The sequence below is a fragment of the Triturus cristatus genome, chromosome 9 (assembly GCF_964204655.1).
Source record: "Triturus cristatus chromosome 9, aTriCri1.1, whole genome shotgun sequence".
Classification (NCBI taxonomy): Eukaryota; Metazoa; Chordata; class Amphibia; order Caudata; family Salamandridae; genus Triturus; species Triturus cristatus.
In genome coordinates, this window is record NC_140592.1 from 676,867,591 (window position 1) to 676,880,576 (window position 12,986).

Below are 12,986 nucleotides of genomic sequence, written 5' to 3' on the forward strand. Positions count from 1 at the left end.
CCCTGTTCTCATCATGAATGTTATTTTGTTTGATATAAGATGTTCTGGATCATCATCTCGAGAATATCTATTTTTTTTACTGCTTTCTTAAATTGGAGATGATCCTGAAGAACAATTTATTTTCCTTCAGTAACTATCTTTCTGGTGGATATTCTATCTCTTGCATATTTTTACCTCTTGAATCCCCTTCAGGTGCCAGACTGATTCCAGAAGATTGAATTAACTCTCCTGCACTAATAGGTGGCACCTCGACTCTGCTCAGGGATCCACCCCAGATTTGACATCAGAGCCATATAAGGCACCACCACGGCACCAATGTTAGCTGACCAACCTTTTTTCCACACCTTCAAAGGAGATAAATCTGTTGAAGGTGACAGAAATTGGCAGAACGATAGGAATCAAATGACTGCTCTTTATATGGGGAGGAGGACAGAATAAGCGAGGAAGCTGCAGGTAGCTAGCATATGCACCATTAACATCATTACCAAAGGTAGGCAACTTGCTCTTCTGATGGCTACTTCTACCCGCAGATTCCTCATTGTTTGAATCCATACCTAAACAGTACCTCAGTTGGTCTGAGAGGATTATAAAACCAAGAAGTCAACGCAACACAGATCTCACAAAATGGCAGTCCCTGCAGACTTCAGAGTTGAGGCTACATGCCAGGTGAAGGTTACTGACTGAAGTCTATGTCGCAGCTAGGTAGATACTAAGGAAAGGAACAAGGACAGCCCTGCAAGGAACCCATGCAGGAAGGAATTCATGACACTATGGTCCAGGATTGGAAGCAGGCCTCTGTCAGACACAGGCCATCCTTCTTGGGCTGATGGAAGCACTAGGAGTAACATCCCTGCTTATTCTGCTCTGGGACCAACACCTTCACCGCTTTCTGCAGTAGGGTCACCACCTCCAGATGGAGAATACAGATTTGTCTGACTTGGCGAATGGTGTGAGGGGATTGTTGAAAGTGAATGCATACTCTCTTTATATAATTTGTAGCACCCACTGGTTAGCTGTTATAGCCAGGCAGGCCACCAGATGGTGCGATACCCTTCTCCTCACAGGCCCCATGTGGTCAGTCGAGAAAAATCCAAAGGGGCTTCCTAGGTGGTGCCAGGGAGGAAGAGAGATTGTGGGCCAGCCTGCCACAGCCTCTGTATAGCCATAGAAATTAGTTTGACTGCTGGTCTGAACAAGAGGGTTGGTGAAAGGACACACCTTATGAAGAAACCTGAAACGTGGTACGGCCTGTGAAAAACACTGACACAGAATACCAATACCAAGCTATATGGCTCAGGTTATGCCATATCCAAGATGCTATACAATGCTCAAGCATAACTTACCACGACCTATCACTGCTGGAGAGGTATTGCAAAGTTTCAGCATCCAGTCTGGCACCTTGGGGTACACAAAGGTGAACATCTGCTGGTATTGGTATCCATAATAAACAGTCTCACTCCCCCTAGATCATAACATTGAAATCACCCCCGAAATTAGCATTCTAGACCAAACAAATAGGCCACTTCCCCTACTGACTAGGTTGCGAGGGAATTGCAGAAGCTTGAAATGCACAAACCTGCTAAAATGGCATGGCAGTTCTCATTAATTTAGAAACATTTGGCTAAGCATCACCATAACATTTTTGCTCTCGAATAGTGACCGGCAAACAACTCTACATTTGCTCCTAGGGCATATCTAAGTGTTAAGTTTAACTACTAAAGCAAATCTAACAGTCTGTGCCACATCTTTCAGTTGCTAGGTTGTAAGGATTTCACCATTCTCACCAGAAATAAAAGAAACACGCCTTACATATCAAAATACTTTTATTCACAAAAACGACATTTCACAAGTCTAAAAATCAGACCTCTGCAAATGGACCACAACTTTGGACATGTCCCAACTTGGCCTAATTCTGAACTGTGGAATCTGCAGTATCATTCTCTCAATTACGTTGTCTTGAAATGTGGTAGTAAAAGTGAAAATCATGGGTATTGGTAATTGGGTAGATGATCTGTATTTGGTGCCAGGATTAGTATTCCACACAAATTGACATTTGATGAGATAAATGGAAACCTCACAAATTGCCTAATGGATACAACGTCCTTGTGATTGACTGGAATGTGGGAAAGTATGTTTTCTGACTGCAATGGGTTTCCATGGTTACAGGATATAAAATAACTGTGAAAACTGCAGCTATGACAATGAGATAGGAAGCCTCAAAATTTAGCATCAGGTAAACCTCATAATGTCACGCAGGATCCACCGGAAACACCATGGAAGAAGAGCTCCCAAGACCTTCTCTGTTAATAATGGTGGAAAATGTGCAACACTGCTCCAATCTCAATGGAAACATCCACTACAAGATGCCATGCTAGATTTACATTTTCTTCTTTGATACAAAGGTACAACCAAATGGCGATCGGGATGTAGGAGGAGCTATGAAAAGTTCAACAGTTTCACAGTCAACCTGAAAATTCTGACTACGGATAGTGCTGATGAGAGCCCTTTAAAAAAAAGGCATTGAGTCTGTAGAAGATAGCGCCTTGCTGATGAATTCCTGAGCCTTAAAATGAAAAGCAAAATATCCCCTTGCAAGTTTGCATATGTTCTGAGGAACTGAAATTTCTTTTCAGAAATCCCTTCTTAAATGGTTTGACCAAGACTTCCTTTCCAGGTATAATGAATGGTTAAGGGCATTCCATGAACAGTAGGAGTAAGGTAGTCCTATTCAACTGAATTGGAAATCCTGTCAGATTTTCACTACTTGGGCTGAAATACAGGGGCTTTTCCGCTTCTCAGTCCCAGGGTCTTCCCTCTTAATAAAGAGCCGCCCATACGTTCCACCAACTTGACCTTTCGTCAGTCGTCCTGGATTCACGCACACACAGCCAATGACGTCCTGCAAGGAAAAAGGAAAGTGTTAATAAAAGACTGGATGAAGGCAACGGATACTGAGTCATTCACAGCTGGCCCACATCAATTGGTAAGGATTTCTTTAAACGTGGAGGATTTCATCCTAATGAATAAACACACAATTTTCAATGCATTTTAAAAGATTAGTGGCAAGACTGAACTCGTGGACAAAACAAACTAACCTGGATTAACTTTGGACATTTTCTACAGCTCAACCAACTAGCACAGGTCCTTCAACATGGCCAGAACAACTCCTAGTCTGTCAAGTAATCTTCAGAGCCTAAAGAGATCAGGTTGTACAAAATATGCAGAGGCAAGGTGATATGATATTGGAAGCAAAAGCAGGTCAAACAGTACAGATGATTTTAGGGAGTCATTCACCACTGGACAGAAACTAAGTACCAAAGTGGGCGAGTAGCCAAACTTTGAAAGCAAGCTGAATGGACAGAAAGCCTAATGGCAAATAGCAAAACACTACAAGTATTAGTACCTGAACTTTGATGAGGAACAAAGGAGATGGGGAGGTCTTCTTGAAAAAATGAAACACTTCCTTTTTGTGGCACTCCGGAAAATATTTCAAAATGATTCTCCCACTGGAGTGGCTAACAGAAGAGCAAAAAGGGAGTCCCTGTTTCCCTCCTGCTGGAGTTTTCCTGCTAATGCACAAGTATGTTAACCTAGTCTTCCTCTTGTTGGCCTTAGTTGAAGAAACAGTTGTCTTCGCTGTGGCTTCTGCCATCGAGGGACTTGAATGCTCTGCACACGAAAGTTGTATGCGCTTCTGGTGAAAAACAGCCTCAAGCAAACTTGCTCTCGAGAACTTTCTCCAGAAACATTTTACCTCATTTGTTTTCAAATGACTGGTTTTCCCAGGATGTTGCATTCATCCTGGTGAATTTCCTTCATATTGAAAACATAACCTAGGCTTCTAGTATCGTACAAATACCTGGTTTCATTTTATTCAGAAAACACCAAGCTTGCGCTCTTTCCTCTTCCTGTTTGCCTCTCCGTCAAGATGAACCCAAATTATTTTTTTCTCTCCTTATCCTTTAAAGCATATCTAGACTGGTTCCAGACTTCTGCCTGTCGCCCAGTATCTCTAACAATATTCATACCCTACTACCTCACCTCATATCTATAACATAAGTACTTGATCATGCCTATGCTCAAGTGCAATATCTCTACCATTCTGGATGATACCCAGAATGGGTTCCGTGCTGGACATAGCACGGAGACAGCCCTCCTCGCCATGACCGAACATCTGCGAATGGTGTTGGATGTGGGACAGACGGCGGCGCTAGTATTATTAGATCTGAGCGCCGCCTTCGATACTGTTTCACACCGCATCCTTCTGCGTCGCCTGGAGGAGATAGGCATCGGCGGGCTCGCCCTACAGTGGTTCCGTTCCTTCCTCGACGACCGTTCCTTTTGCGTTGCCATACCACCACACCAGTCCAAATTCCATCCTCTGGACCTGGGGGTGCCGCAGGGTTCCTCGCTGAGTCCCACGCTATTCAATCTCTACGTGAGACCGCTGGCTGATGTCGTCAAGCAGTGGGGCATGACTATGGTCTCTTATGCTGACGACACTCAGCTAGCGGTTACTATCAGCGGGGATGTTGAGCATGATGCCCCCAGGTTCCAGAGTGGACTGAGGGCGGTGGCGAGCTGGATGAATGTAAACTGTCTCCAACTCAACGCTAAGAAGACTGAGGTTATGGTTGTCGGGAAGGAGCTCTGGGGGGATAGATGGTGGCCCTCGGAGCTTGGGCCGGCTCCAATTCCGGTAACAGAGTTGAGAAATCTGGGAGTGTGGTTGGAGCCCACTCTCAGTTTTGTGGGGCACTCTAAGAAAACCGCGGCCTGCTGTTTTGGGGTTCTCCGCGGTTTAAGATCTGTCCTGAAGTTTTTTGATCCCCCCACCAGGCAGCTGGTGGTTCAGGCAACTGTAATATCTCGCTTAGATTATGCCAGCTCACTCCTGGTAGGGGCTAACCAGGAAGAAATCAGCCGCCTGCAACGTGTCCAAAACGCAGCAGCCAGAGTAATAGTTGGCTTGCCCAGGTTCTGCTCGGTCTCCAGTACCCTTCGATCCTTGCATTGGCTACCGGTTAAAACTAGAATTAACTTCAAAGTCTTATGTCTGGCCTTTAAGATCTTGAAGGGCTTAGCCCCTCGGATTCTTTCGAATCTCCTGTCCTGCTATGTACCAACTCGCTCGCTGAGATCATTGGGCCAAGCGCTTGCGGTGGTGCCGAGGTTTAGGCTGTCGCGTGGGAGGTCGGTCCTTTCGGGTAAAAGCAGCAGTGCTGTGGAACTCTCTCCCGATAGAGATTCGCTTGATGGAAGACCTTCTTTTGTTTCGCAAAGCCATAAAAACCTTTTTATTTTAACTTCTCCCCTTTTGTGCTGTGTTCCTTTAGTTTCTCTTGTTTTGTTAGGTGTTGCTATGTTTTACCTTGTCATGCGCCAGGACGCCCCTTAGCTGGGGCAGCTGTGCGCATTATAAATGCCCCTAACATAACATAACATAACATAACACACAAATTCCTCCCTAAACCTTACTACCTCTACCCACACTTAAAGCTTAGTAGCTCTTACTCGCCCCATTGCATCTGCCTCTTTTCCTGCTTATTTATTTTCTTGTGCCATTTGCTCATCCGCAAGTCTCCTTAAAGCTTCAGAAGAAACATGAATTAAAAAGAAATAGTCCAATGATAGTTCTATTAGGGCTGGGAGATTAAAGAAGGCATAGGTTTTGGTATTGTCAGATATTGAATGTTTAAAAAATGACTGAGGTCTTGGTTTGTATTAACAGAAACAATGGCTCCTGTGGACAAATGTGAATGATGATAATAGTAGTGTGCGCAGTCGCAATATAGGAAAGGGTTAGGTCAATATCCAAAGGAGAAAAAACACATACAACTCAATATTTAGTACGAACAATAGTTGTTTATGTAAGTATAGATACCATTTTTTAAAAAAAACATTTTTTTTATAAAAAAAACAGTGCAATGTGTTCCTAGTGAACATGGAACCCAAAAAGTAGTGACATATACACTTGGTGTCCAATATTTATAAAAGTCGACCATCAGAAATAATAGGTAATAGAGACAGTGTCCTTACATAATGATAGGCGCTGATGAATGGTTCGCTTTGTTTTTTTGTTGACGGCGTTTCGACCCCTAAGGGAATGAGGGGTCTCTTCAGGACCTAATGATATAGGGACATCAGGGTACTCTGTCAGCGTGAAGGATGTGCACGTCAAGGAAGTGAGAAGTGTAAAAAACGGGTTACTCACATGGGTCCCAGCCGGGCACCCAGCGAGGGGAGGCTGATAGAGGACTGAAGCACAAGTATGTGAGCTGGATGAGCAGGAAAGGGAGACACACCAATCCGTGTAGTCCTGTAAGGCCTCCGGTGCGAGGACTGCAATTAGTCAGCATTTCCACTCGCGGAGTAGACAATTAATGCCAAGCACAACGATCCGTGTGCCTGTGATCGAGTCCGGGTGCCATGTATGCATGCATCCGCTACGCATCCGAGTAGAGCCGCTTTCGTCAAACTCCACTATTGGAATGACCCTGGTCTTGGTTTGAGCAGTCATATGGGAACCTTCAGCTTTGCTGCCATTCTACTTATGTCATGGATGATGCTGAAGCTCAAGGGATGCTCTTTAAGAGTCACCCAGAGTTGGGGAGTATTTTGCACATCTGTAGACAAGCCCTCTATCAGTTGTTATTCCATGAAATTGTCTATACACAGACAGATGTTCCACAATAATTAGCACTTACTGATGCGTGTATGCTCTTACAGAAGAATGATGCCCCACAAATGTGGCCATCTGGGAATAAATCATCTTCTTATTTTTCTCTTTGTGGCAGTAACACTTCTTCGCAATGATGTCTTAGCTTTGGGAGTAACTGAAAGAGTCTTCCTTAGTGAATAAGGCGTCAGAGGAGGCAAAGTAATGACTGGCATTTCTCTTGGTGGAGTCTGAAGAAGAGCTAGGGTTGGGAACGATGGCAATAAGCATTACTGAGGCCCTCAGTTTTTAAGGGGGGTATATTTGGAAGTCCTCTTAGTCAGATGCAGAAACACTTGAAGACTACCTTGCTGATTTTACTACTTGAAGTAGAAGGCTGTCTCAACCTCTAACACTCATTTTCTTCAGGGAACAAATGGGTTATTTATGTTAAGAGAGTCCTCAATGGTAAGTGAGCAGGGATTGTCCCTCACTTGATGTCAAAGTCCTCAATGTTGACTGGAAACAGAGAGATTCTGCATGTGTCACATCGTTTTCAATATACCTCTATGGTGGTCTTCAAAGGTACCTCAGTGAATCTTGGAGGAAGACGCCTCTTCACCAGGTGCACCAGACCTCTGAGATCTGTTGTCTCCTGCCACAGTACACAGCTTGGCTTCATACTGCCTGCCATGGAGACAAATCTCTTGGTCCTTCTATTCACGGTGTGATATCTTCTGAAAAAAGTGACATTTCATGGTGTTCGATCTTGAGAGACAGATTATACATACATACACTCCTATCCCAAAAGGTGTTCATTGGACTTAGAAAGGTATATTTGAGAAAAGATTTTCTTGTCAGATCTCAGGCATCCTGATCACAGAAGCCAGAAAATAGAACTGAGGTAAATGCCAGTACAGACCAAAATGGGATGGTGGTTCCGCTGCTTCCCTCAAAGCCACTATCGCCATTGTTCGTCGCATTTGAGTGTCATCAGTGAGGTGCTGCTTGAGCCCTAAGGCACAATCAGCACAAAACCCAAATCTTTGCATACCCGTCACAATCAGGGATTCGCCCGCACTCATTTCGGTCACTGGTTATCACTTGCTTTGTTGTTTGTTGCAGTAGATGTTCTAACTCAGAAGTTGCTTGTGTGCCTGTATGGAGGGAACCTGGTTGAGCAGTTTGTCTTGGACTGTTTAAGAGCAGAACCAAGACCGATTTGCTTGAGACTGGTCTATGTCTAGAGTAGCACAGTAAACAAAAATGATGGTCTGGGATGCTGCCAGACTCACTGACAATTGAGCTGGGATGCTGCCCGACTCACTGACAATTGCGAAGATTAAATGCATACTAATTCTGTCATGTTGTTGTTTGTTGCATAAACGGAGGAAGGCCCACATCTCACTCCTTACATCATAGTCCATATAACATAATAGGAGCATGCATGGACGATCATGTAAATGTCTAATTAATATCAATAATTGGTTCCTTCTGTCAACAGACTCTCACTTGTCACCACCTAACTCTTCACAGTCGCTGCAAAGTGAACAACCAGCAGGTTATACATAGTTTGAAGCGATCCACATGCAAATTAAGAGCTTTCCTCAGGTACAACTAATGTAGACACTCCTCGTTTTCTAAAGGTTTTAGAGGGGTAATGGCAGCAAAGAATGGTATCTTTTCTGACAGATTCAATTCAGAGATCTCTTTAGGCAAAGAACAAGGAAGAATGATCAACATATCATATGGTTTGATCCACTTTTTGTTAAGGATCCTTCTTCCCTAGCAGGAATACCTTTACATTTTCTGAAACCAAAATGAGGTCAGTGTCTTCCATACTGCTTGCACGGAACCAAAGGTTTTGGAGAATAAGAGCGGCTGTATTTTTTGGGTCAGTTTAAGCAAAGGACAAGCTATTTATGAGCAGTGTATTACTAAATGAATTTTAACATATTGAGGATCTATCATAAAAAAAAGACATGATGACTATCTTATACAATTTTAGAACAGTCCACAAGAGAATAGGTTGGAAATGCAGTAACCATGTGTTAATGCCTTTTCTAGATAGGTATATCTGGCTAAACAGTAGACATCCCATATATTGAGCAAGCACACCGGATTGAATGGTGTAGTAGAGGAAGGAATCCTGAGTGGGTCAAACAGTGCTCTAAATCCAAACGTTTGTTAATCCTGTTTTCAGATTAAAGCTAAAAACATCAGTATACCTACAATGAAAGGAAAACAGCTCTCGATGTCTGTTTCACTGAACTTGTCTCAACTCACCTTACTCTTTGAAACCTAAACCATGTAATTTCAGGGTTCGCTGAGTGCATTTAATGTAATTTCAGAGGAGGATTGCTAAAAACCCATTTCTGCAAATATCCCTGAAGACCTGATTTAGCTCATCCTCATAAGGTGTTCCCCGACTGCGTTAAAATTGGTCAGTCCCCTCCACTACTGGTGAAACCTTTAGCTGATGCTGGAGATTGTGGCTAACATCATTCTTCGCTCTGGAGTACGCGTCCTCACAAAAGTCGCAGTTAATTATGATTAAGGCTCCCTGTTTTCCGTTTTTACGGATTTTTACAGATAAATACTGACAGAAAACAATGTGTTTTCTGTCTGCATTTATTTTTAAAAGTGGATAAATACAGAAAACTGTGCTCCTTTTAAGTGACTCTCCATGCTGTCTTTGAGGAAGTATAGGCAGGCAGCTGAGCATATGGACAGCATGAGAAATTAAAAAACAGGATGCAATATATTTAAATCACGGGATAGGTCATCATACATTTATGGTATAATGCTAGTATTTACCAGTGGATGTATTGTTATGTAGTATTTGGCAGCTTAAATAGCTAAAACAACAGACATCGAAGCATGAGTGCGCGTCTATCAGTTAAATAAATATGGAAATGTACAGTTTTTCAACTTCATTTATACGCAAAAAACACAAAATAAATATGGATAAATACAGAAAAAATGGCCCAAAAATAAATATGGATAAATACAGACGGAAATGTGAAAAAAGTAAATACCATAAAACCGGGAGCCCTAATTATGATCCCCTTATCAATAAACTGAAAGAGCAAACTGGGATTACCAGTGTAGCCCTGAACTGGCTTGTATCATATCTCAATAATCTATCTCAGTAGATCAAAATCGGGAATTCCTGTAAACAAGCTGAAGGGGATTACTGCAATGTTCTATTATGGCTTCACCTCTTTAATCCTTACCTAGAACATCAGTCATCATTAAGAATTCAGAGCTCTTTTAGCACTAATAGCCTGAAAATAAATAGCTTCAATTTAATATCTCTTCACATAATGATGCGTCACGCTTTGCCCAAATCCTACCGATTGTTCGCCTGTGAGTGACAATCCACCACTTAAGAGTTGACACTTGATCGATCACGGTAAACGTTCTCTAAGACATTCTAACATACTAGCCCAATTCAGGAGCTACTCCTACAGTATTCCCAAATTGTATTCTTGTAGTCCTGAAACAAGCACATTCACTGGGCATCAATCTCAGCAAAAGACTAAACCTCCAATTGCAAACAGTGTTATAGCTAAAGGAATAGGTTTCCAATTATAACTACCAAAACTGTGTTTCAGTAAGAGCTTTGTTCAGAGGTAGAATCAGGTTTACAAACTACCACAGGATAAAGAAGAAAGTTACACTTATGCTCTGTGGCATGGGATGCATGCTGAGAAATGTATTAACTACTGCTGTGGAGAGATTATACTTTTAAACAGCCTGCCTCTCCACAAAAAGATGTTTTTTCTATTCTGTCATAAGTGTTTGAGTAAGAGCTTTGTTAAAAGGTAGATGCAGCTTGAAAAAACGACCGCAGGAGAGAGAAAAAAGTTAACTTATGCTCTGTTGCGAAAAAATGGAAAATAAAATAATAATAATAATCCACATTTGTAAAGCGCGAACAATCACCCGGAAGGGTTTCTAGGCGCTGGGGGCCATCGGGAAGATTAAGCAAGCTATTGCCCAGAGTCACATGGTGCTGGGCTGATCTGCTGCCGGCGCTGGGGTTCGAACCGTGATCCGGAGTCAGTCGCCCTGGCCTGGCCGCGGCGCCACACTAAAAGCATCTGCCACTTATGTGGGTCCAGACAGTTCATCCCGGAACAAGACCTAAAGTCTATAGTTTGCCTTGTTCAGTCAAGACTTCATAATGAAAATTCTCTTCTCTTATCAGCTTAACCTAAGTGCACCTCAGAACACATATTTGTAGCAGCTGACTGATTTGCCACTGGAGCAAAACATTAAACCACATCACCCATATTCTAAACACTTTTAAAAAAATTATTTTTTATTGTATTAGAATCCGGGTTCTCTGGTTGGCACAGGTAGGTACTTGTGTCAAGCAGGGAACCTTTCCTCTAGTCAGGTTAAGAGGTTACACTCCAACAATAACCCCTGCTCACCCTCTAGGTAGCTTGGCGCGAGCAGACAAGGCGTTACCTCAGGGCATTTAGGTTAAGCATTTTTGAACTCACACACAGTAACTCAGTGACAACCCCACAAATGGACTCCACACTGGGATATATAAAAATAGCACTTTATATATATATATCTAGTTTAGGCTTAGCACAAGACCAAATAACGTTTAAACGGCCCACAATACGATTTATAAAAAGAGTTCTTCACTTTAGCGTAGTGTCAATGTTCTGTGCGCTTCATTCCTTTCAGTACGCTTCGTACGCGTCAAAAATAGGCTTGGGGAACGGGTCTTACACGCACTGTAGGCGCTTCGGGATGAAGCGTACACCCTACGGTGCGAACAGGCACAGTACCTTTGTCTTTGGTGAGTTCGTCACGAAGGCTGCGCGGGCATCAAGCGCGATGTACGGTGCGTTGTCCTCCTGGTGCGGTGCGTACTACGGTACGTTAGACCTTGGGTGTGCAGAGCTTCAGGGGACTGTGCGTAGGTACGGTGCTTTCAATGTTCGTCGCGGCGTTCGCGCCGTACCATGAGATCGGCAATCTTGTGTTGAAGGGCCGGACACAAGCGAACAGTACGCTCCGCAAAGGGGAGACGTACGCAACTACCATACGCACCGCAGCTTTTCCAAAGCAGGGGAAAGGAGCGTACGCTGGGCAGTACGGTTCGTAGAGGATGAAAGCAAGTACGGATCGCAGTCCTTCCGTTACGGTGCGAGCTACGGCTCGTAGGGGCCTGTTAGTCGCATTGCTCAGGCCGGACGATACCTTCCTTTGCGTTGCGAGCTACGGCTCGTAGGGGGGCCTTAGTCACTTTGTTCGGGCCGGACAGCTGGGTGCAGGCTTCCAGGGGGGTACGCTTCGATCGTCGAGGCGTACACAGCAGTTCACTTCAAGATTACGTGGAAAACGGTCCGTTTTTCGGTGCGCTCTCACGGCGGCAAAGTCCACTGGTCCTGGGACTTCGTTCAGGGGGCAAGCTCGCTCACAAGCCCTTGGAGATCTTCAGCACAAGTCAAATAAAAGTTTCTTGGGTCTTTTCTTCCTCTTCTTCAGCAGAAAGGCAACCACTGCAGGCCAATCCCCCAGGTCAGGGACAGTACTCCTCCATGCAGCTTTCCTGGTTCCTCCTCGTCGGACAGAGGTTTCTTCTTGGCAGGACAGGATCTAGTTTCTTAGGAGCAGGGCTCCTACATTTATACCACAAATCTTTTGTTCTCTCAGGCCAGGGGGGCCCTTGCCTAGTTCAGTCCAGTTCTGGAGCACTTTGTTGATGCGATGCAGGCTTCTTCTTTCAGTGTGCAGGGCAGAGTCATCAGACGCTCCGCAGGGAGTGGAGCCAGCATTGTGGTGGCAGAGCACAGCCCTATTCAGAGTCCAGGTTTACTCCTCCCACCCATCTATATGTCAATCTCTCTATTCACCACCAGGCTACCTAGCCCTGCCCCTCTGGGTTTCCCCAGCTCTGTCACTCACACAAGCCAGACAGCAGATACACATCAGCGCAGAGGCGGGCTGAAATGGTTAGGCAAGCAAAGGCCATCTTTCTAAAAGTGGCGTTTGCAAACACAGAACAATAAAATAAACCTTGCTAACAGATGTATTTTATTATTCTGAGTTCAGGCATACTAAACTCGATTTTCTACCATGTTCCCTGGGTCTGTTAGGATCATAGGATGTAACAATTCCAACAGCCCATTCTGGCCTATGAGAACAGGTAGCCTTACAATAGTGAAAAACGAAAATGGCTGTAATTCACTATTAGGACATGCCACACACATCAGGGCTCGTCCTACCTTATGCTTACAATGCACCCTGCCCTTGGGCCTACCATAGGGGTGACTAATATGAAGTTAAGGGAAGGTTTAGG

At 43.9% G+C, this 12,986-nt stretch overlaps 1 protein-coding gene across 1 annotated transcript in view; it reads right to left on the reverse strand.

Annotated features, from left to right (window-relative positions):
- Nucleotides 1-1,805: 1,805 nt before the first annotated feature.
- Nucleotides 1,806-12,986, reverse strand: part of POLA2 (DNA polymerase alpha 2, accessory subunit) — a 284,968-nt gene continuing 273,787 nt past the window's right edge. The window contains exon 18 of the mRNA XM_085625754.1: nt 1,806-2,899. Coding sequence (XP_085481880.1) covers nt 2,750-2,899 — 150 coding nt within the window. The 3' untranslated portion in view covers nt 1,806-2,749. The remainder of the gene's footprint in view (nt 2,900-12,986) is intronic.